Source organism: Pelophylax lessonae, assembly GCF_965119305.1.
Source record: "Pelophylax lessonae genome assembly, chromosome: 9".
In the NCBI taxonomy this organism is placed as follows: Eukaryota; Metazoa; Chordata; class Amphibia; order Anura; family Ranidae; genus Pelophylax; species Pelophylax lessonae.
The window spans coordinates 1,592,484-1,618,445 of NC_138776.1; the positions used below are offsets into that span (position 1 = coordinate 1,592,484).

Below are 25,962 nucleotides of genomic sequence, written 5' to 3' on the forward strand. Positions count from 1 at the left end.
TTAGGGATTCTGACTTACGAATTTAGGGGAGTATTATGTAGAGACAGGAATTGATGTAATAAAGGATAAAGAGCTAAAGTATTTATGGGATAACAGTTGAGGGGGGGAGGGTAGAGGGAGAGACTTTTGATTTATATTTTTTTATTTTTATTTTTATTTTTATTTTTTTTATTTTTTTTTTTGTTTTGTTTTCTTTCTTCTTTCTTTTTCTTGTTTTATTAAATAACGTTAGAAAATATTAGGGACATTGGAGAGTACCGATGACTTTAGTTAATTGTATCAATTAAGTCCTACAACCTTGATTGAATTTAATTTAACAGATGATGCTGGAAATAATCTTGTGTTGAATGCTTTATAATGTAGATTGGACTTGAAATGATGTACTGAAATATTTTCATTGTCTCTTTTGAATAAATAAATAAAATATAAAAAAAAAAAAAAAAAAGGAAAAAAGAAACAAAACATCCAACGAAGCAAGAACAGAGTCCTTCAAAAGTCTTTGTCTATGTAGTGCCAGAGCAATAGACAGTGCCTTTAATGCAGGGTCATTGGTGTCAGTTATAGGAACCACCGTACAATGTCACCACCACCAGCTCTGGCACTACATAAACAAAGACTTTTGAAGGACTCTGTTCTTGCTTCGTTGGATGTTTTGGATTATTTATGCAATTTATGCACTTTATTTATTTGCACTTTAAATATCTCCCAGGTGATAGAAAGTTCTATTGATAAATGCGATATTCTGGCATCTTATTGGCAGAGAACAATGGGACACGCAGCAATTTGGTAATAACAAAGTAACATTTGTCCGGATGAATGTTACAATGTAACAATGAAGTCATCCGGAATTCATTCTCATCACCACCCATACATTGATCATTGATAAGATGTCCAACTCTGCAACTTCCCATCATCTACGGCCCTGGAGCCCAACCAGCCACCCAGGGGCCACACAGTGCCACAGGGGCCCCTGCAGACAGCGATCTGTTTCCGTGCTCACTCCAACCAGTTCACAAATTCTTTAGACTGACTTCATGTTGTAAATTCTTTGGCTTCTCACTTTCTATCTTACAAAAGAAGAAGCCCAAGCTGAAGTACAAACCGAGAATTATTAAGGATAATGAAATTACCACATGCTGCTTACACTTCTTCTATAGGGTGCTTTTATTGAAAAAAAATCACTGTCCGCGCCATCTAGTGGCCATATTGCGGTATTTTCCTGAAAAACCTAATCAGGAAAATCCTCCATTACGGCCACTAGATGGAGCTGCCATAGGAAATAAGCATTTTATACATAATACTGTGATTATTTGTGACAACTGTGCAAATGCTTAAGGCATAAATAGATATACAGTATATAGGCCCTCATGTAAATATTTAATGCGGAACAAGTGCTTTTTTTGGAGGACTGTAGGGAGCACAAAATGTAGAAGTGTTGACTTGTAAAGGGGTCGTTAATAGTAATGATCTCTAACAGTCTCATGTAACATGTCCCCAGTCTATGACCATCTCCTGAAGCATGACCCCAGTCTATGACCATCTCCTGAAGCATGTCCCCAGTCTATGACCATCTCCTGAAGCATGACCCCAGTCTATGACCATCTCCTGAAGCATGTCCCCAGTCTATGACCATCTCCTGAAGCATGTCCCCAGTCTATGACCATCTCCTGAAGCATGTCCCCAGTCTATGACCATCTCCTGAAGCATGTCCCCAGTCTATGACCATCTCCTGAAGCATGTCCCCAGTCTATGACCATCTCCTGAAGCATGTCCACAGTCTATGACCATCTCCTGAAGCATGTCCCCAGTCTATGACCATCTCCTGAAGCATGTCCCCAGTCTATGACCATCTTCTGAAGCATGTCCCCAGTCTATGACCATCTCCTGAAGCATGTCCCCAGTCTATGACCATCTCCTGACGCATGACCCCAGTCTATGACCATCTCCTGAAGCATGTCCCCAGTCAATGACCATCTCCTGAAGCATGTCCCCAGTCTATGACCATCTCCTGACGCATGACCCCAGTCTATGACCATCTCCTGAAGCATGACCCCAGTCTATGACCATCTCCTGAAGCATGTCCCCAGTCTATGACCATCTCCTGACGCATGTCCCCAGTCTATGACCATCTCCTGACGCATGACCCCAGTCTATGACCATCTCCTGAAGCATGACCCCAGTCTATGACCATCTCCTGAAGCATGTCCCCAGTCTATGACCATCTCCTGAAGCATGTCCCCAGTCTATGACCATCTCCTGAAGCATGTCCCCGAGTCTATGACCATCTCCTGAAGCATGTCCCCGAGTCTATGACCATCTCCTGAAGCATGTCCCCAGTCTATGACCATCTCCTGAAGCATGTCCCCGGTCTATGACCATCTTCTGAAGCATGTCCCCAGTCTATGACCATCTCCTGAAGCATGTCCCCAGTCTATGACCATCTCCTGACGCATGTCCCCAGTCTATGACCATCTCCTGACGCATGTCCTCAGTCTATGACCATCTCCTGACGCATGACCACAGTCTATGACCATCTCCTGACGCATGACCCCAGTCTATGACCATCTCCTGAAGCATGTCCCCAGTCTATGACCATCTCCTGAAGCATGTCCCCAGTCTATGACCATCTCCTGAAGCATGACCCCAGTCTATGACCATCTCCTGAAGCATGTCCCCAGTCTATGACCATCTTCTGAAGCATGTCCCCAGTCTATGACCATCTCCTGAAGCATGTCCCCAGTCTATGACCATCTCCTGAAGCATGTCCCCAGTCTATGACCATCTCCTGAAGCATGTCCCCGAGTCCATGACCATCTCCTGAAGCATGACCCCAGTCTATGACCATCTCCTGAAGCATGACCCCAGTCTATGACCATCTCCTGAAGCATGACCCCAGTCTATGACCATCTCCTGAAGCATTTCCCCAGTCTATGACCATCTCCTGAAGCATGACCCCAGTCTATGACCATCTCCTGAAGCATGTCCCCAGTCTATGACCATCTCCTGAAGCATGTCCCCAGTCTATGACCTTCTCCTGAAGCATGTCCCCAGTCTATGACCATCTCCTGAAGCATGACCCCAGTCTATGACCATCTCCTGAAGTATGTCCCCGAGTCTATGACCATCTCCTGAAGCATGATCCCAGTCTATGACCATCTCCTGAAGCATGACCCCAGTCTATGACCATCTCCTGAAGCATGTCCCCAGTCTATGACCATCTCCTGAAGCATGTCCCCAGTCTATGACCATCTCCTGAAGCATGACCCCAGTCTATGACCATCTCCTGAAGCATGTCCCCAGTTTATGACCATCTCCTGAAGCATGACCCCAGTCTATGACATCTCCTATAACGTGTTGGCAGTCTCCGACCATCTCCTGTCTTCACCCTAACAGCTTTCTGTAGCATTACATACACTGAATATTATATGTGGCCCTATGGTGATGTCTAGGGCCACACTTGTGACCCCCTTTATCAAGTAACGTGACCACTATTGGTCTATGGAACCTCTCAGCCAGCTCTTTCACCCAGTGGTCCTCCTTCACATCTGACAGATTTGTGTTGCAAGATAAAGGGGGCCCACATTTGTGGTCCCCTTTATCAAACAAACTGACCACCCTACGGAGTATCAATCAATCCTGTGGTCCTCCTTCACATCTGACTGGTTTGTCTTGGAAAATCAAGGGGTCTTGTACTTGTGGCCCCCTTTATCAAGGTGACCACCATTGGTAAGTAAGTAAGGTGACCGCCATTGGTCCCTTGAGCCTCAGCCAGCTCTTTGACCCCGTGATACTCCAAGTGTGCCCCCCCTTTATTAAGTAAGTTGACCACCCTACGGAGTCTCAATAAACTCTGTGGTCCTCCCTTTCACCTGACAGATTTGTCTTGGAAGATAAAGATGGCCCCACACTTGTGGCCCCCTTTATCCAGTAAGGTGACCACCATTGGACTATGGATCCTCAGCCACTTCTTTAACCCAGTGGTCCTCCTTCACATCTGACTAACTTGTCTTACAAAGTAAATTGACCCTGGCCCTTGTGGTCCCCTTTATCAAGTACTGTAAGTTGCCCATCCTATGGAGTTTCAATTGGTCCTGTGGTCCTCCTTCACATCTGATAGATTTGTCTTGGAAAATAAAGGGGGTCCCGCATTGTGGCCCTCTTTATCAAGTAAGTTGACCACCCCACAGATTCTCAATCAACTCTGTGGTCCTCCTTCACATCTGACAGTTTTGTCTTAAAAAATCAAGGAGTCCTGTACTTGTGGCCCCCTTTATCAAGTAAGATGACCCCCAATGGTCCATGGAGCCTCAGACAGCTCTTTCACCCCGTGCTCCTCCTTCATATCTTACAGACTTGCCTTGGAAGATAGAGGGGGCCCCATGCTTGTGGCCCCCTTTATGAAGTTGACCACCATAGGTCTATGGAGCCTCAGACAGCTCTTTCACCTGTGGTCCTTCTTCACATCTCACAGATTCATGTTGGAAGATGAAGGGGGGGACACAAGTGCGGGGTTGTTGTAAGTAGACCCCCCTGTGGAGTCTCAATCAGCCCTGTGGTCCTCCTTCACATCTGATAGATTCGTGTCATAAGAAAAAAAAAAGCTTCTGCAGTCTATTTGACTATTTACAGCCGCAGTATATACAGTGCAATATATCTGTAGTCCATACAAGGGCGGGATTCATATATACAGTGTCCCGTAGACTGACTACGCTCATCCCACATAACAGTCTAATGGAAGAGTCAGAAGGTGCCATGAAGTATCCGGTTCTTCGATTTTTCATTTTCATATAAGCATTCAGTCCATCTAGAAGTGTAATAGCCTGCAGGGGCAATCAGTGCAATATTCTGCAGGATATCCAGTGCAGTCAGATGTTCTCTCTGAGCCTCTTGGGTGCAAACCTGGGAGACAGAAGATATAAGAGATCAGATCAAAGCTTCATTTACTCTATATTACTAATATATATATATATAGCAGTCTACCAATATATTCCATATCTACACTAATCAGCCATAACATTATGACCAACCGCCATAACCCGTCCAGGCATGGACTCTGCTAGACCTCTGAAGGTATACTATGGTATTTGGCACCAAGCTGTCACTAGTAGATGCATTAAAGAGGTTGTAAACTCCGCTGAATTTTTTTTTTTTTTTTTACACCCTGAAAGAGAAACACATAATGAGCTAGTATGCATCGCATACTAGCTCATTATGAAATACTTACCTTAGAACGAGCCCCCGCCGTGCCGCCCGCTTACCTCTATGACGGGCGACATGTCCAGTCGCCCGTCTTCCGGGATCGCGGCATCCGGCCATCTGATTGGCCGGAGCCGCGGTGACATCACTCCCGCGCACGCGTGCGGGAGCCGACAGTCACGGCACGGGACTCTGAAGAAACGGCACCAGTGGCAGTTCCTTCAGAGCGCATGCGCCAGTGACGTCACTGGATGCATGTAAGGTAAATATCTCCTAAACGGTGCAAGTATAGGAGATATTTACAGTACCTATAGGGAAGCCTTATTATAGGATCACCTATAGGTAAAAGTGTCAGAGGAGGGTTTACTTCCTCTTTAAGTCCTGTAGGTTGGGAGGTTGGGCCTCCATGGATCAGATTTGTTTTTCCAGCACATCCCACAGATACTCGATTGGATGGAAATCTGGAGAATTTGAAGGCCAAGTCAACATCTCAAACTCATTTTTGTATTCCTCAAACAATTCTTGAATTAATCTGACCAGGCTACCTTCTTCCATTGCTCCATGTTCCAGATCTGATGCTCACGTCCTCATTGTAGGGGCTTTTGGCTGTGGACACGGGTCAGCATGGACACCCTGACCGGTCTGCATCTACAGCCCCATACATAACAACCTGTGATGCCGTGTGTGTTCTGACACCTTTCTACCAGCCAGTACCGGGACAGTCTCTTCCAGCGCCCCCTCTCCCCCATTCCTAGTGCAAGCCATAGAATGGGTGAACCGCCTTGTGCCCATTCACTGCCCCCTTGCACCGACTGTCAATGGTCGGCATGGAATGTGCACTACACATTTGTGGCCATTTTCTTGATTTTTACAGTAGTAGCCATCAAAGCAGATATGTAGCTACAGCCTGTCCCTGTTTATGAACCACTATTCCTGAAGCTTGAGTGCAGTAAGGGCTTCCCTCTACTGCTGCGCCCAGGGCGGCTTCCTCTCCTGCCCATCCCTTGTCTCCGCCCTAGATTCAGCATTAACTATTTCAGCAAGTTGAGCTACAGTCGTTTCTCTATTGAATCAGACTACGCAGGCCAGCCTTCCCTCCCACCTCTATCAATGAGCCTTATGAGCCTTCCCTCCCCACCTCCTTTAATGAGCCTTCCCTCCCCACCTCCATTATTGACCCCTATGAGCCTTCCCTCCCCACCTCTATCAATGAGCCTTTCCTCCCACCCTCCATCGATGAGCCTTCCCTCCCCACCTCCATCAATGAGCCTTCCCTCCCCACCTCCATCAATGACCCCTATGAGCCTTGCCTCCCCACCTCCATCAATGAGCCTTCCCTCCCCACCTCCATCAATGACACCTATGAGCCTTCCCTCCCCACCTACATCAATGAGTCTTCCCTCCCCACTTCCATCAATGAGCCTTCTCTTCCCACCTCTATCAATGAGCCTTATGAGCCTTATGAGCCTTCCCTCCCCACCTCCATCAATGAGCCTTCCCTCCCCACCTCCATTATTGACCCCTATGAGCCTTCCCTCCCCACCTCTATCAATGAGCCTTTCCTCCCACCCTCCATCGATGAGCCTTCCCTCCCCACCTCCATCAATGGACCTTCTCTCCCCACCTCTATCAATGAGCCTTCCCTCCCCACCTCCATCAATGAGCCTTCCCCCCACCTCCATCAATGAGTCTTCCCTCCCCCCCTCCATCAATGAGTCTTCCTTACCCACCTCCATCAATGAGCCTTCCCTCCCCACCTCCATCAATGAGTCCTCCCTCCCCACCTCCATCAATGAGCCTCCTCCCCACCTCCATCAATGAGCCTTCCCTCCCCACCTCCATCAATGGACCTTCTCTCCCCACCTCCATCAATGAGCCATCCCACCTCCATCAATGAGCCTCCCCACCTCCATCAAAGGCCCTTCCTTCCCCACCTCTATTAATGAGCCTTCTCTCCCCACCTCCATCAATGAGCCTTTCCTCCCCACTTCCATCAATGAGCCTTCCCTCCCCACCTCCATCAATGAGCCTTCCCTCCCCACCTCCATCAATGGACCTTCTCTCCCCACCTCCATCAATGAGTCTTCCCTCCCCACCTCCATCAATAAGTCTTCCCTCCCCACCTCCATCAATGGACCTTCTCTCCCCACCTCCATCAATGAGTGTTCCCTCCCCACCTCCATCAATGAGCCTTCCCTCCCCACCTCCATCAATGACACCTATGAGCCTTCCCTCCCCACCTACATCAATGAGTCTTCCCTCCCCACTTCCATCAATGAGCCTTCTCTTCCCACCTCCATCAATGAGCCTTCCCTCCCCATCTCCATCAATGAGTCTTCCCTCCCCACCTCCATCAATGAGTCTTCCCTCCCCACCTCCATCATTGGACCTTCTCTCCCCACCTCCATCAATGAGCCTTCCCTCCCCACCTCCATCAATGAGCCTTCCCTCCCCACCTCCATCAATGAGCCTTCCCCCCACCTCCATCAATGAGTCTTCCCTCCCCCCTCCATCAATGAGTCTTCCCTCCCCACCTCCATCAATGAGCCTTCCCTCCCCACCTCCATCAATGAGTCCTCCCTCCCCACCTCCATCAATGAGCCTCCTCCCCACCTCCATCAATGAGCCTTCCCTCCCCACCTCCATCAATGGACCTTCTCTCCCCACCTCCATCAATGAGCCATCCCACCTCCATCAATGAGCCTCCCCACCTCCATCAAAGGCCCTTCCTTCCCCACCTCTATCAATGAGCCTTCTCTCCCCACCTCCATCAATGAGCCTTTCCTCCCCACTTCCATCAATGAGCCTTCCCTCCCCACCTCCATCAATGAGCCTTCCCTCCACACCTCCATCAATGGACCTTCTCTCCCCACCTCCATCAATGAGTCTTCCCTCCCCACCTCCATCAATGAGTCTTCCCTCCCCACCTCCATCAATGGACCTTCTCTCCCCACCTCCATCAATGAGTGTTCCCTCCCCACCTCCATCAATGAGCCTTCCCTCCCCACCTCCATCAATGACACCTATGAGCCTTCCCTCCCCACCTACATCAATGAGTCTTCCCTCCCCACTTCCATCAATGAGCCTTCTCTTCCCACCTCCATCAATGAGCCTTCCCTCCCCATCTCCATCAATGAGTCTTCCCTCCCCACCTCCATCAATGAGTCTTCCCTCCCCACCTCCATCAATGGACCTTCTCTCCCCACCTCCATCAATGAGTGTTCCCTCCCCACCTCCATCAATGAGTGTTCCCTCCCCACCTCCATCAATGAGCCTTCCCTCCCCACCTCCATCAATGACCCCTATGAGCCTTTCCTCCCCACCTCCATCAATGAGCCTTCCCTCCCCACCTCCATCAATGACCCCTATGAGCCTTCCCTCCCCACCTACATCAATGAGTCTTCCCTCCCCACTTCCATCAATGAGCCTTCTCTTCCCACCTCTATCAATGAGCCTTATGAGCCTTCCCTCCCCACCTCCATCAATGAGCCTTCCCTCCCCACCTCCATTATTGACCCCTATGAGCCTTCCCTCCCCACCTCTATCAATGAGCCTTTCCTCCCACCCTCCATCGATGAGCCTTCCCTCCCCACCTCCATCAATGGACCTTCTCTCCCCACCTCTATCAATGAGCCTTCCCTCCCCACCTCCATCAATGAGCCTTCCCCCCACCTCCATCAATGAGTCTTCCCTCCCCCCCTCCATCAATGAGTCTTCCCTCCCCACCTCCATCAATGAGCCTTCCCTCCCCACCTCCATCAATGAGTCCTCCCTCCCCACCTCCATCAATGAGCCTCCTCCCCACCTCCATCAATGAGCCTTCCCTCCCCACCTCCATCAATGGACCTTCTCTCCCCACCTCCATCAATGAGCCATCCCACCTCCATCAATGAGCCTCCCCACCTCCATCAAAGGCCCTTCCTTCCCCACCTCTATCAATGAGCCTTCTCTCCCCACCTCCATCAATGAGCCTTTCCTCCCCACTTCCATCAATGAGCCTTCCCTCCCCACCTCCATCAATGAGCCTTCCCTCCCCACCTCCATCAATGGACCTTCTCTCCCCACCTCCATCAATGAGTCTTCCCTCCCCACCTCCATCAATAAGTCTTCCCTCCCCACCTCCATCAATGGACCTTCTCTCCCCACCTCCATCAATGAGTGTTCCCTCCCCACCTCCATCAATGAGCCTTCCCTCCCCACCTCCATCAATGACACCTATGAGCCTTCCCTCCCCACCTACATCAATGAGTCTTCCCTCCCCACTTCCATCAATGAGCCTTCTCTTCCCACCTCCATCAATGAGCCTTCCCTCCCCATCTCCATCAATGAGTCTTCCCTCCCCACCTCCATCAATGAGTCTTCCCTCCCCACCTCCATCAATGGACCTTCTCTCCCCACCTCCATCAATGAGTGTTCCCTCCCCACCTCCATCAATGAGTGTTCCCTCCCCACCTCCATCAATGAGCCTTCTCTCCCCACCTCCATTATTGACCCCTATGAGCCTTCCCTCCCCACCTCCATCAATGAGCCTTCCCTCCCCACCTCCATCAATGACCCCTATGAGCCTTGCCTCCCCACCTACATCGATGAGTCTTACCTCCCCACTTCCATCAATGAGCCTTCTCTTCCCACCTCCATCAATGAGCCTTCCCTCCCCATCTCCATCAATGAGCCTTATGAGCCTTCCCTCCCCACCTCCATCAATGACCCTTCCCTCCCCACCTCTATCAATGACCCTTCCCTCCCCACCTCTATCAATGAGCCTTATCTCCCCACCTCCATCAATGAGCCTTCCCTCCCCACTTCCATCAATGGGCCTTCCCTCCCCACCTCCATCAATGAGCCTTCCCTCCCCACCTCCATCAATGGACCTTCTCTCCCCACCTCCATCAATGAGTCTTCCCTCCCCACCTCCATCAATGAGTGTTCCCTCCCCACCTCCATCAATGAATGTTCCCTCCCCACCTCCATCAATGAGCCTTCCCTCCCCACCTCCATCAATGAGCCTTTCCTCTCCATCTCAATCAATGTCCCCTATGAGCCTTGCCTCCCTACCTTCATCGATGAGTCTTCCCTCCCCACTTCCATCAATGAGCCTTCTCTTCCCACCTCCATCAATGAGCCTTCCCTCCCCATCTCCATCAATGAGCCTTATGAGCCTTGCCTCCCCACCTACATCGATGAGTCTTCCCTCCCCACTTCCATCAATGAGCCTTCTCTTCCCACCTCCATCAATGAGCCTTCTCTCCCCACCTCCATCAATGACCCTTCCCTCCCCACCTCTATCAATGACCCTTCCCTCCCCACCTCTATCAATGAGCCTTATCTCTCCACCTCCATCAATGAGCCTTCCCTCCCCACCTCTATCAATGACCCTTCCCTCTCCACCTCCATCAATGAGTCTTCCCTCCCCACCTCCATCAATGAGTCTTCCCTCCCCACCTCTATCAATGAGTCTTCCCTCCCCACCTCTATCAATGAGCCTTCCCCCCCCCACCTCCATCAATGAGCCTTCCCTCCCCACCTCCATCAATGAGTCCTCCCTCCCCACCTCCATCAATGACCCTTCCCTCTCCACCTCCATCAATGAGTCTTCCCTCCCCACCTCTATCAATGAGTCTTCCCTCCCCACCTCTATCAATGAGCCTTCCCCCCCACCTCCATCAATGAGCCTTATCTCCCCACCTCCATCAATGAGCCTTCCCTCCCCACCTCCATCAATGACCCTTCCCTCCCCACCTCTATCAATGACCCTTCCCTCTCCACCTCTATCAATGACCCTTCCTTCCCCACCTCCATCAATGAGTCTTCTCTCCCCACCTCTATCAATGAGCCTTATCTCCCCACCTCCATCAATGAGCCTTCCCCACCTCCATTATTGACCCCTATGAGCCTTCCCTCCCCACCTCCATCAATGGACCTTCTCTCCCCACCTCCATCAATGACCCTTCCTTCCCCACCTCCATCAATGAGCCTTCCCTTCCCACCTCTATCAATGAGTCTTCCCTCCCCACCTCCATCAATGAGCCTTCCCTCCCCACCTCCATTATTGACCCCTATGAGCCTTCCCTCCCCACCTCCATCAATGAGTCTTCCCTCCCCACCTCCATCAATTAGCCTTCCCTCCCCACCTCCATTATTGACCCCTATGAGCCTTCCCTCCCCACCTCCATAAATGGACCTTCTCTCCCCACCTCCATCAATGAGCCTTCCCTCCCCATCTCTATCAATGAGCCTTCTCTCCCCACCTCCATCAATGTGCCTTCCCTCCCCACCTCCATCAATGTGAGTTCCCTTCCCATCTCCATCAATGAGCCTTCCCTCCCCCCCTCCATCAATGAGTCTTCCCTCCCCCACCTCCATCAATGAGCCTTCCCTCCCCACCTCCATCAATAAGCCTTCCCTCCCCCACCTCCATCAATGAGCCTTCCCTCCCCCACCTCCATCAATGAGCCTTCCCTCCCCACCTCCATCAATAAGCCTCCTCCCCCCCTCCATCAATGACTCTTGACTGTCCATGACACTGTCCCCAGCTGGCCGGTTTTCCTTCCTTGGACCACTGCAGGCCGGGAACATCGCACAAGAGCCGCGGTTTTGGAGATGCTCCGACCCAGTTGAGAAATTACAATTTGGTCTTTGTCAAAGCCCCTCAAATCCTGACTACAAAAAATCCCAAAAACTCTCTACTGGGTCCAAAATTATTGACACACTTTTCACTGGTGGGGGAGCCCTCCACAAATAGCAAATGCTATAAACCCTGAGAGATATGGATACGGCTCGGCCGCTCTCCCCGTATATAACAGTGACTTGGCCTTCATATCAATATTTAGGGCCTACAGAATAAAACCTTTGCTGACTTCTCATCTATACATAGGACAGCTCCCCCCCCCCCATTCTATCAAGGTGATCAATATATTTAATTCTTACTGTATTTATTAAAAAATACACATTACTCCATAGCAGTGATGAAGAACCTTGGCACCCCCAGATGTTTTGGAACTACACTGCAGAGTGAATGAGCATCATGGGAAATATAGTTCCAAAACATCTGGGGTGCCAAGGTTCCCCATCACTGATCTAGTGCAAAGACAGAGATCCGCGTTCCTGCTTAGCAAAAACACAAGATCTCCATTTTCCTCTCTCACAGACCGCCGTTCTGCCCCTCCTCGGAATGATGGGTGGGTCCTGGCGGCCGCAATAGCCTGCTGATTGGCTCCTGCTGTGTCCAATTACGGGGGGAGCGGAGCTCCGGTGGCACGCCCAAGATCTTGTGAGCAAAATCACATACAGGTACGTAAGCAGACCTTCCCCCATTTAAGCCGCCAGTGTTTCTATCTAGCTCCTCCCCCTTCCCTTACTTTTCTTCAGTTCCATTATAAAAAGTGTTTTGTTTTTTTAATTGTTTTTTCTTGAGTTTTTGACACATTTTTTATTGCCTGGGTGAGGGTGATGTTGCGCTCCCCTGGCGCTGGTGGCAATTGCGTGCCGCCCCACAGGTGTGTCATGGGGGCTTTGGAAAAGGGGTGATACCTGCGGCATATCTGAACACACGTTGGTGTAATCCTGGACCTCAGGGGTCCTGTGCGGGAAACCCCCTACACATGCACAGAGGTGCCGCAGGTCTCTACCAGGCCTGGCCAAGCCTTTCAACACACGTGTGTATGGCAGGGCTGGAGGAAGGGGGAGGGGACTGAAGCTTCTCTAGCGATCCTGGTCCTCAATAATTGGGGTCCCCTACACCCACCAAAAGGGGGATTCTAATGGGTCAGATGAATACAATACTGGGTCTAGTATATCTAAAACATTTGTCCAGTTATAGAGTGAGGGAACGTTCCGTGTCAGGTGGTCACTTCTCTCCGTGTCACCTTCTCCATATGTCCTCGTCACCATTCTCACCTGGACAGAACAGGACGGGAAATCCGACATTTTACAGTTGTCACCAGAACAGGAAGTGAGGGGGAAATCTTCCAATGGGGACACCTGTTCTTGTGACAACTAAGATCCCTATTAAAGTTATAAAAGAGTGACCCCAATCACCCGGGGCACACTTACCCATTGCACTCGCACACCCTCTGCTGGTGCAGGTTCTCCAGTAACCAGGCTCTGTACCGCGCACGCCTCTGCAAGGGAGAGAACAGATCAGACCGCGCCGAGCGCACCGAGGACAGAGCGACAATCACAGCCGTCCAATCATTACTCACCATTCTGCGACACCGAGCCGCCATAACTGTGATGATGACCACAATTAGTAGGAGGACAACGACTCCCACCGCCACTGTCACCCAGAAGAGGGCGGTGGAGGGATGGAAGAGGCTCAGGGTCACCTCTGCGGAAGAAGGATGGAAGACAATTATCTATCTACTGCCTCAGCCTACAGAATCTGACAAAAGTAAGTACATCCCTCACATTTTATTGTATCATTTTATGTGACAACACTGAAGAAATGAGACTTTGCTACAATGTAAAGTAGTGAGTGTACAGCTTGTATAACAGTGTAAATTTACTGTCCCCTCAAAATAACTCAACACACAGCCATTAATGTCTAAACCGCTGGCAACAAAAGTCAGTACACCCCTAAGTGACAATCTCCAAATTGAGCCCAAAATATTTTGTGTGGCCACCATTATTTTCCACCACTGCCTTAACCCTCTTGGCCATGGAGGTCACCAGAGCTTCACAGGTTGTCACTGGAATCCTCTTCCCCTCCTCCATGATGACATCACAGAGCTGGTGGATGTTAGAGACCTTGCGCTCCTCCCCCTTCTGTTTGAGGATGTCCCACAGATGCTCAATAGGGTTTAGGTCTGTCCAGGGCTTTTTTTCTCGGAGAATAGGTGCAGGAACTCCCGCCTTTTGAGTCACCCCCTTGTCTCCACCCACTACCCACCTCTGAGCACTGTCCCTTGGTTCCATCCCCTAACCACCTCCCACGCACAATAAAATACCTCACCCAGCAAAAAAGATCCACCTCAGCAACATTAGACCCCCTCTAGTAGCAACAACGGCTCTCCCAGCAACCAGTATCAATAGATAAGCCAACAATAGACCTCTACCTCAATAGGAGATTCCTACCAACAACATAAGACCCCCCCCAGCAACAATAGATCCCCCAGAAGCAACAATAGACCCTCACACAATACCAGATCCCTACCAGTGACAATAGATCCCCAAGCAGCCAGCATCAAGAGACCCTCCTTAACACCCCCACACCCCTTGCTATTACATACATTCAGTGCTGGAGGTGCCAGAAACTGCGTTCCATCGCGTTCCTGCTGAAAAAAAGCCCTGGGTCTATCTATCTATCTATCTATCTATCTATCTATCTATCTATCTATCTATCTATCTATCTATCTATCTATCTATCTATCTATCTATCTATCTATCTATCTATCTATCTATCTATCTATCTATCTATCTATCGTAGTTCTAACATTTGCATCTTCAGTGGTCGCTCACCCAGTTTCAGATTAGCGCTGGCCATGGTTTTTTCTCCAATCAGAACATTGCAGGTCCAGTTCCCCAATGTCTCCGGCACGGCGGTGATATTCTTGGTGAAGGTTCTCTGTCCCGGCTGCCCGCACACTCTCTGTCCAATCACATTATAGTACCAGCAGAGTCTCCCATCCCGGTCCAGGCAGGTTACGGCACATTGGAGGGTCACATTGGACTCCATATAGAAGGAGGTCGGAGACGCAGACACTGCAAGAAAGAAGAAAGCACCAAATTCTGTTGTGAGATTTCCACCAATAAACAAACCCGGAATTCGTTGATACATACAGGGGTAAGATACATACATACGGGGTCAGACCAGGGTCAGATACATACCAGGATCAGATACATACCGGGGTCAGATACATACCGGGGTCAGATACATACTGGGGTCAGATACATACCGGGGTCAGATACATACAGGGGTCAGATACATACCAGGATCAGATACATACAGGGGTCAGATACATACTGGGGTTAGATACATACCAGGATCAGATACATGCCGGGGTCAGATACATACTGGGGTTAGATACATACCGGGATCAGATACATACAGGGGTCAGATACATACCGGGGTCAGATACATACTGGGGTCAGATACATACTGGGGTCAGATACATACAGGGGTCAGACCAGGGTCAGATACATACCGGGGTCAGATACATACCAGGGTCAGATACATACGGGGTCAGATACATACGGGGTCAGATACATACGGGATCAGATACATACCGGGATCAGATACATACCGGGGTCAGATACATACCGGGGTCAGATACATACTGGGGTCAGATGCATACTGGGGTCAGATACATACATACAGGGGTCAGACCAGGGTCAGATACATACCGGGGTCAGATACATACCGGGGTCAGATACATATTGGGGTCAGATACATACGGGGGTCAGATACATACAGGGGTTTGATACATACCGAGGTCAGATACATACGGGGTCAGGTACATACCGGGATCAGATACATACTGGGGTCAGATACATACGGGGATCAGATACATACAGGGGTCAGATACATACAGGGGTCAGATACATACAGGGGTCAGATACATACAGGGGGTCACATACATACGGGGGTCAGATACATACCGGGGTCAGATACATGCCGGGGTCCGATACATACCGGGGTCAGATACATACCGGGATCAGATACACACGGGATCAGATACACACGGGGTCAGATACATACCAGGGTCAGATACATACCAGGGTCAGATACATACCAGGGTCAGATACATACGAGGGTCAGATACATACCGGGGTCAGATACATACGGGGGTCAGATACATACAGGGGTCAGTTACATACGGTGGTTAGATATATACAGGGTTTGGACACATCAGGGGGGGTTATCTGGAAACACGCCATGTTTGGTGGGTGTGAAAGTGACGCCATGTTTGGCGGTGAAGGTGGAAGTGATGTAACATTCTTCCGTTGTGTGATGAGACAAGGAACCTCCAGCTGGGAAGCCTCGCTGCATGTGCTGCTACTAATATGGAGTCCTGTCAGAGATTACTAAGCTCCAGAGAGGGCAGATTGTTGGTGCCGCTCAGCTGGTGCCTCTGTGACTGAAATTGGCAATTTATTTGCCAAGTGGCGAGGTTCAGTATCCGAGGTTTTGATGACATATACAGTTTCTGGGAAAATGTCATCTGATAAGGAAACATTGCCCCGGATTGTGACCCGGAATAAGAGAAGTGACGGCAGAGCTCGGTCTCTGTCCTCCAATCCCGCGTCCACAAACACTCTGCGGAGGAAACTCCATAGACAAGACCTCCACAGACGAGCTGCAATGGCCAAACCACCAATGACCGATATTAGTGGTCAGAAGAGGAGAGAGTGGTTCAACACCCATAAATGGTGAACTATTCATCAATGGAAGAGTAAAATATGGTCTGATGAATCGAGCTTCACTCTGTTCCCAACCACCGAATGTTCTGATGTGTGGCAAACACCATTCCAAGCTTAACACCAGATCTGTCTTGTGCCAACTGTAAAGCATGGTGGTGGCCCAATCATGGTTTGGGCAGCCATGTCTTGGTATTCTGCAGGCCCCATCATTACCTTGAAAGCACACCTCCCAATTTTGTGAGATGGGAACTAGGGACACCCATTAGGAAAAGTATGTGGACATAAGACACACCCCCTGCCACGCCCCCTGGAGAATTATATAAAAAAAAAAAAAGATTAATTAAACCCACAAGTGCTTTTTTTTACAACTACTCTATAGATCAGACCAAAATGAGGGACAAATTAGGCAGAAAGAGGGACAGAGGGACTTTGTTCCATATCAGAGACAGTCTCTCCAAATCAGGGACAGTTAGGAGCCGCCAAATCAAAACGTTGGTGCAATGCACCTGTCTCCTGTGCTCTAAGAGGTGATCTTCTAGCCACATCCAGCCACACTCATTCGGCCATCGAAGACCTTCTACTCATAAATGCTTCGGCCTTGCACCCCCTTACAAGACCAGGGTAGTCTGAGATCACTAAAACTGAAAAACAAACAAGGGTGCACCGGCCTACTGCATTATCCTCCACAAAGATTTTATTAATAAAAAGTGTGACTATACTCACAAACAAAATCTTGATACAAGCATGCCAAATGGATACGTTGCCATCAGCATCTGAACCAAAGGGTGTATCGTCTTCTGGAACTTGAAGGCTTACGCGTTTCGAGGCTTAACCTCTTCCTCAGAGCCTATAGACCATTATCTAAGCCATTACTTGATATACTTGACAATGACCTCTTGAACCGGATGCAACTGAACCTGGACCTGGGCCCTCCCCCTCAGTTGGGAGCTGCGTTGAAAGGTAGAGTCCCTGCCAGCGACTATGTACACATTATGGGTGACCATGTGCACCCACATTGTTTCTGGAAGACTGCACCATTTACCAGGACCATAATGCTCCGATTCACACAGCTGGCGTCAAATCGTGTTTTGATGAGCATCCAGACAAAGTCCCGCACCTTTCTTGGTCGCCGCAGTCACCGAGTCTCCATTATCCACCATCCAAGGCTTAGATTTGGCAATTCCCAACACCATATTAGGTAACCATTTCATTCTTTTACCTGCTGCATAGCTCCCAACTGTCCCTGATTTGGAGGGACTGTCCCTGATTTGGAACAAAGTCCCTCTGTCCCTCTTTCCTCCTGATGTGTCCCTCATTTTGGTATGATCTATACAGTTGTATATAAAATGCACTTTTTTATCTTTCAAAAAGTGTTTCCAAGTGCTAAATTTTCCATCCAATTTCTAAATTGCTGAATTTGTCAATTTTAAAAGCCAATATTAAGGAATAGTATTAAAAAAAAAAGGACTTGTAGGTTTAACTAATCATTTTTTTAATGTGTAATTCTCCTTTAAGGGGGCGTGGCAGGAGGTGTGTTCTATGCCTACATACTTTTGCTAATAGGTGTCCCTCATTCCCATCTCAAAAAGTTGGGAGGTGTGCTGCTGTTTTCATATTTTTACCCAACCCCTGTATCAGTGGTGGGATTCAGCCGGTTCGCACCGGTTCTATGGAACCGGTTGCTAACTTTCTGCAAGTTCGCAGAACCGGCTGATCCCTCTTAGCTGGTGGCCGGGGAGCAGCAGAGCAGTGCGCCCCGAGGCCGAGCCCGCCCATTCTGTGACAATAGCGAATGAAAATTCGCTATTGTCACACGGATCCTCCTCCTGGCCAATCAGGGAGCGGGTCCTCCCGCTTCCTGATTGGCCGAAAGGCAAACGCCGTGCCATTGGCCGAGGAGGCGGGAGTACTGAGGAGATGCGGGGAGCTGGGGACTGAAGAGAAGCTGCCGTGATGACCGTCCGTGAGGTAAGTAAATGGGTCTTGCGGTGGGAATGCTGGCACTCAGCAATGATTGGGGGCAATGCTGTGGTCACTGTGCATTGAAAGGGGGCACGCTGGTCACTGTGCATTGAAAGGGGGGCACGCTGGTCACTGTGCATTGAAAGGGAGCACGCTGGTCACTGTGCATTGAAAGGGGGCACGCTGGTCACTGTGCATTGAAAGGGGGCACGCTGGTCACTGTGCATTAAAGGGGGCACGCTGGTCACTGCATTAAAAGGGGGCACGCTGGTCATTCTGCATTAAAGGGGGCACGCTGGTCATTCTGCATTAAAGGGGGCACGGTGGTCACTGCATTGAAAGGGGGCACGCTGGTCATTCTGCTGGGAAAGTCGGAACTGGTTACTAAAATTTTTGAATCCCACCACTGCCCTGTATATATATATATATATTACTAGCTAATAGCTAGTAGAAAGACTACAAGCACTGAACTTATTCTCTCTGGAGAAGAGACGATTGAGGGGGGATATGATATCAATGTACAAATACTGTACTGGCGACCCTGGCATAAGGAACAAACTATTCAGAGTAAGGAGATACAATAAGACACGTGGCCACTCACTAAGACTAGAGGAAAGGCGGTTTAACATTAAAATACGCAGGGAGTTCTTCACTGTAAGAGCAGTAAGGATGTGGAATTCTCTTCCACAGGCAGTGGTATCAGCAGGGAGCATTGATAGTTTCAAAAAACTATTAGATGGGCACCTTAAAGACCACAACATACAGGGGTATACAATGTACAACATACAGGGGTATACAATGTACAACATACAGGGGGTATACAATGTACAACATACAGGGGTATACAATGTACAACATACAGGGGTATACAATGTACAACATACAGGGGTATACAATGTACAACATACAGGGGGTATACAATGTACAACATACAGGGGTATACAATGTACAACATACAGGGGGTATACAATGTACAACATACAGAGGGTATACAATGTACAACATACAGGGGTATACAATGTACAACATACAGGGATATATACAATGTACAACATACAGGGGTATACAATGTACAACATACAGGGGTATACAATGTACAACATACAGGGGGTATACAATGTACAACATACAGGGGGTATACAATGTACAACATACAGGGGGTATACAATGTACAACATACAGGGGTATACAATGTACAACATACAGGGGTATACAATGTACAACATACAGGGGGTATACAATGTACAACATACAGGGGGTATACGATGTACAACATACAGGGGTATACAATGTACAACATACAGGGGGTATACAATGTACAACATACAGGGGTATACAATGTACAACATACAGGGATATACAATGTACAACATACAGGGATATACAATGTACAACATACAGGGGTATACAATGTACAACATACAGGGGGTATACAATGTACAACATACAGGGGTATACAATGTACAACATACGGGGGTATACAATGTACAACATACAGGGGGTATACAATGTACAACATACAGGGGTATACAATGTACAACATACAGGGATATACAATGTACAACATACAGGGGTATACAATGTACAACATACAGGGATATACAATGTACAACATACAGGGATATACAATGTACAACATACAGGGGTATACAATGTACAACATACAGGGGTATACAATGTACAACATACAGGGGTATACAATGTACAACATACAGGGGTATACAATGTACAACATACAGGGATATACAATGTACAACATACAGAGGTATACAATGTACAACATACAGGGGTATACAATGTAGGGCTAACAGCAAACACACACACACATCATAGGTTGAACTGGATGGACTGATGTCTTTTTTCAACCTCACTAACTATGTAACTATGTAACTATGTAGCTAAGGTTCAGGCCAAACGCAATTCAGTAGAAATCCATGGGAAAATGTCACATCATAGCAGACAGATGGACCAATCAGCTTTGGCCTTGGAATTCTCCGCCCCTACCTGTGGCAAAGTGGCGGGATGCTGATGACATCATTGACTTATTATGGCCACATGTCCATATTTGTACACAGACATTGTCCAAATATGGGCATGTGTCCCCGCCCCCTTTGTTTTCATGCAGCTTTGGGGGCGGGATTTCCATGGTTGGGTCTGTGACCATGTGACAGTTTCCCACAGGTTGTAAACTTTGGCATCCCCGGCATCCTTATTACTGATTTAACCACTGCCGCAGTTTTATGTCGCTACTTTGGACGTTATCTATGGCTGCAGAGAGCAGATAGCTGCCATAACCCCCCTATTTTATTTTTTTTGTTATAGGGCGGGAGCTCCTCTTACACATAAAAGTGGTCCTAGAATAAGATTCGCTGCAGGATCACTTTTATAGATGGCGGGAGAGGATACCCCCTCCCGCTGCTTCTCAGTCGTCCACCATCATCTAGCCCTTTGCTCCCAAGCCTAGCGGACCCATATACCGGGCTCATCTTACCTGTCATGTTGGACACACAGACCTCCCTGGTCAGATGTCTCTTCCGGTTCCCAAGCTGTAGGACGATCTCCATCAGATAGGGGCCACTTTTAGGCTTGGTGAGGTTGTAGCTCAGGTCCTTAGCCTGCTCTTCTGTTAACTTTGTATCACAATTTGTCTCCCAGCACCCGGCTCCGCCACCCGCCGTCAGACCTTTTATCGTCTCGGAGGAAAAGGTGAGGTTTCCTCCTACGACTCTCACTTGATTTTCTAAGGGAGTCCTCCGCACATTAAAATTGAAGATCCAAGGAAGGAGGACCGGGCGTTTTCCAGAGGTGTACACGATGGACGGGGAGCGGGAGAAACCTGGAGGGGGGAGGAGGAAACATTTATAGAAATGAGAAATCTAATATACTGGCCATAGACAGGCAGAGAAAAATCCTTCCTGAATTTATAACAAATAGAAATACATAAATGGGTCTGTTTTCTGTGTTCTGTCCATCCATCCCTGAGATTTACACAGAACTGCCTGACAGGCAGGAGACCTGCTACAGTTTATTAGCACTTACAGGTCTTGTCCCTCCCCCAGCCTGTGATTGGACAGTTAAAGGGGAAGCAGCAGGCGAATTAAATAATCTCTTTATCACCCTGCACTCTCCTCCTATCAGCGTGCTCTTTGTTAGCATATGAGGATGCACAAGGACTGCACAAATATCCTGTGACATAAAAAATTGCAATGGCCACCGTTTTTTCCTCCAGGGACTCTGCTTTCAGCAAATACAATGTCTTGCGAAAGTATTCGCCCCCCTTGAACTTTTCGACCTTCTGCCACATTTTATGCTTCAAACATAAAGATATAAAACTGTAATTTTTTGTGAAGAATCAACAACAAGTGGGAGACAATCATGAAGTGGAATGAAATTTATTGGATATTTCAAACTTTTTTAACAAATAAAAAACTGGAAAATTGGGCGTGCAAAATTATTCAGCCCCCTTAAGTTAATACTTTGTAGCGCCACCTTTTGCTGCGATTACAGCTGTAAGTCGCTTGGGGTATGTCTCTATCAGTTTTGCACATCGAGAGACTGAAATTTTTGCCCATTCCTCCTTGCAAAACAGCTGGAGCTCAGTGAGGTTGGATGAAGAGCGTTTGTGAACAGCAGTTTTCAGTTCTTTCCACAGATTCTCCATTGGATTCAGGTCTGGACTTTGACTTGGCCATTCTAACACCTGGATATGTTTATTTGTGAACCATTCCATTGTAGATTTTGCTTTATGTTTTGGATCATTGTCTTGTTGGAAGACAAATCTCCGTCCCAGTCTCAGGTCTTTTGCAGACTCCATCAGGTTTTCTTCCAGAATGGTCCTGTATTTGGCTCCATCCATCTTCCCATCAATTTTAACCATCCTCCCTGTCCCTGCTGAAGAAAAGCAGGCCCAAACCATGATGCTGCCACCACCATGTTTCACAGTGGGGATGGTGTGTTCAGGGTGATGAGCTGTGTTGCTTTTACGCCAAACACAACGTTTTACATTGTTGCCAAAAAGTTTGATTTTGGTTTCATCTGAGCAGAGCCCCTTCTTCCACATGTTTGGTGTCTCCCAGGTGGCTTGTGGGAAACTTTAAAGGACACTTTTTATGGATATCTTTAAGAAATGTCTTTCTTCTTGCCACTCTTCCATAAAGGGCAGATTTGTGCAGTATACGACTGATTGTTGTCCTATGGACAGAGTCTCCCACCTCAGCTGTAGATCTCTGCAGTTCATCCAGAGTGATCATGGGCCTCTTGGCTGCATCTCTGATCAGTCTTCTCCTTGTATGAGCTGAAAGTTTAGAGGGACGGCCAGGTCTTCGTAGATTTGCAGTGGTCTGATACTCCTTCCATTTCAATATTATCGCTTGCACAGTGCTCCTTGGGATGTTTAAAGCTTGGGAAATCTTTTTGTATCCAAATCCGGCTTTAAACTTCTCCACAACAGTATCTCGGACCTGCCTGGTGTGTTCCTTGTTCTTCATGATGCTCTCTGCGCTTTAAACGGACCTCTGAGACTATCACAGTGCAGGTGCATTTATACGGAGACTTGATTACACACAGGTGGATTCTATTTATCATCATTAGTCATTTAGGTCAACATTGGATCATTCAGAGATCCTCACTGAACTTCTGGAGAGAGTTTGCTGCACTGAAAGTAAAGGGGCTGAATAATTTTGCACACCCAATTTTTCAGTTTTTTATTTGTTAACAAAGTTTGAAATATCCAATAAATTTCATTCCACTTTATGATTGTGTCCCACTTGTTGTTGATTCTTCACAAAAAATTACAGTTTTATATCTTTATGTTTGAAGCCTGAAATGTGGCAAAAGTTTGAAAAGTTCAAGGGGGCCGAATACTTTTGCAAAGCACTGTAATGTTTGGGGGTTCTAAGTAATTTTCTAGCTAAAAAAAAAAAAAACTATTATTATAACGTGTGAAATATGAAAAAATTGCCTTGGACAGGAACTGGTTAAAGGTTGGGGGGTCGGGGGGAGGTGTGTGGGGGGGGGGGGGAATACTACAATAGACTCCTAGGACTGTAACTGGATGGGAAAATGGACATCTGGGTTTCCAAAAATAGCTGCAACTAGGCCGTGATTATTTTTATAATAAATATGTATCTATATTATATCTTATATAGTTTAACGATAATAATATTATTATTTGATTATATCTTATACAGTTATACAGAAAAACCTTGGATTGAGAGCGGTTTGCAAGACAAGCAAAATCTTTTTATGACTTAGTAGTTGGTGGGGAAACCCTTGTTGGCAGTCACAGAGGTCAGACGTTTCTTGGAGTTGGCCTCCAGGTTTGCACACATCTCAGGAGGGATTTTCTCCTCTTTGCAGATCTTCTCCAAGTCATTAAGGTTTGAAGACATTTGGTAACTCCAACCTTCATCTCCCTCCACATATTTTCTATGGGATTGATGTCTGCAGACTGGCTAGGCCACTCCAGGACCTTAATGTGCTTCTTCTTGAGCCACTCCTTTGTTGCCTTGGCTGTGTGTTTTGGGTCATTGTCATGCTGGAATTCCCATCCATGACCCATTTTCAATGCCCTGGCTGAGGGAAGGAGGTTCTCACCCAAGATTTGATGGTACATGGCCCCGTCCATCGTCCCCTTGATGCGGTGAAGTTGTCCCCTTAGCAGAAAAACACCCCCAAAGCATAATGTTTCCTCCTCCATGTATGACGGTGGGGGATGGTGTTCTTGGGGTCATAGGCAGCATTCCTCCTCCTCCAAACAAGGCGAGTTGAGTTGATGCCAAAAATCTTGATTTTGGTCTCATCTGACCACAGCACTTTCACCCAGTTCTCCTCTGAATCATTCAGATGTTCATTAGCAGACATCAGACGGGCTGTACCATGTGATTTCCTGAGCAGGGGGACCTTGTGGGTGCTGCAGGATTTCAGTCCTTCACAGCATAGTGTTACCAATTGTTTTCTTGGTGACGATGGTCCCAGCTGAGATCATTGAGGAGATTCTCCTGTGTAGTTCTGGGCTGATTCCTCACCGTTCTCCCTCATCATTGAAACTCTATGAGGGGAGATCTTCCCTGGAGCCCCAGACTGAGGAGACTGACAGTTATTTTCTGTTGTCACCTCTCACCAAGCTGCTTGGCGATGGTCTTGTAGCCATTCCAGCCTTGTGTAGGTCTCCAATCTTCTCCCTGACATCCTTGGACAGCTCTTTGGTCTTGGCCATGGTGGAGAGATTGGAATCTGATTGGTTGATTCTGTGGACAGGTGTCTTCTATACAGGTAACAAGCTGAGATTAGGAGCACTCCTTATAAGAGAATCCTCCTAATCTCAGCTTGTTACCTGTATAGAAGACACCTGGGAGCCAGAAATCTGCTGATTGGTCGGGGATCAAATACTTATTTCACTCATTATTAATAATAATCAATTTATAACTTTTATGAAAGTGTTTTTCTGGATATTTTTGTTGTTCTGTCTCTCACTGGTAAAATAAACCGACCAATAAAATTATAGACTGATCATTTCTCTGTCAGCGGGCGAACGTACAAAATCAGCAGGGGGGTCAAATATTTTTTTCCCCTCACTGTAAGTCAGTATTTTTGGCTTGAAAATTACTTATAACCCTCAAACTTTTTATTTCTTTTAGCAGACACCCTAGGTCAGTGATGGGGGAACCTTGGCACCCCAGATGTTTTGGAACTACATTTCCTCATGCCCTTTGCAGTGTAGTTGAGCATTATGGGAAATGTAGTTCCAAAGCATCCTGGGTGCCAAGGTTACCCATCACTGTCCTAGGGAATAAAATGGCGATTGTTGCAATTTTTATTATTTCACACAGCGCAGCGGTTTTTTTAAATGCAATAAAAAATGAATTTAAAAACAAAACACAATATATATCCCACTTTTTTATATGAAACATAAAAAACATTATATAATATAAAAGATGATATTACGCTGAGGAAATAGATACCTAACATGTCACGCTTTAAAACTGCGCACAATGGAATGGCCACAAACTACAGCACTTCAAAAATCTCCATAGGTGAATCTTTAAAAATCATTACAGGTCACCAGTTTAGGGTTACAGAGGAGGTCTAGCACTAAAAATATTGCTCTCGCTCTAACGATGGCGGCGATACCTCACATGTGTGCTGCGAATACCATTTACATATGCGTGCACAACTTATATATGTGTTCGCTTCTGCGCGCAAACACAGAGGAATGGGGGCTCCCCCCCCCCTTTTTTTTTTTTTTTTACACTGTCCCTTAAATTTTTTTGATCACTTTTATTCCTAATACCAGGAATGTAAACCTCCCTTGTAATAAAAATAAGCATGACAGGGCCTCTTTATGGAGAGCTCTGGGGTCAAAAAGACCTCAAATCTCTCATTTACCTTTGAGAAGCAAAAGATCAAAAAAAAAATTATCTTTTACTATTAAAAAAAAAAAAGTTT

At 47.5% G+C, this 25,962-nt stretch overlaps 1 protein-coding gene across 1 annotated transcript in view; it reads right to left on the bottom strand.

Annotated features, from left to right (window-relative positions):
- Nucleotides 1-4,786: 4,786 nt before the first annotated feature.
- LOC309563257 (uncharacterized protein) overlaps nucleotides 4,787-25,962 on the bottom strand; it is a gene marked incomplete at its 5' end in the record, with an annotated part of 28,316 nt that continues 7,140 nt past the window's right edge. Inside the window, 5 exons of the mRNA XM_082267664.1 lie at nucleotides 4,787-4,899; nucleotides 13,249-13,316; nucleotides 13,398-13,522; nucleotides 14,653-14,895; nucleotides 21,008-21,352. Of these exons, the coding sequence (XP_082123790.1) occupies nucleotides 4,866-4,899; nucleotides 13,249-13,316; nucleotides 13,398-13,522; nucleotides 14,653-14,895; nucleotides 21,008-21,352 (815 nt within the window). The 3' untranslated portion in view covers nucleotides 4,787-4,865. The remainder of the gene's footprint in view (nucleotides 4,900-13,248; nucleotides 13,317-13,397; nucleotides 13,523-14,652; nucleotides 14,896-21,007; nucleotides 21,353-25,962) is intronic.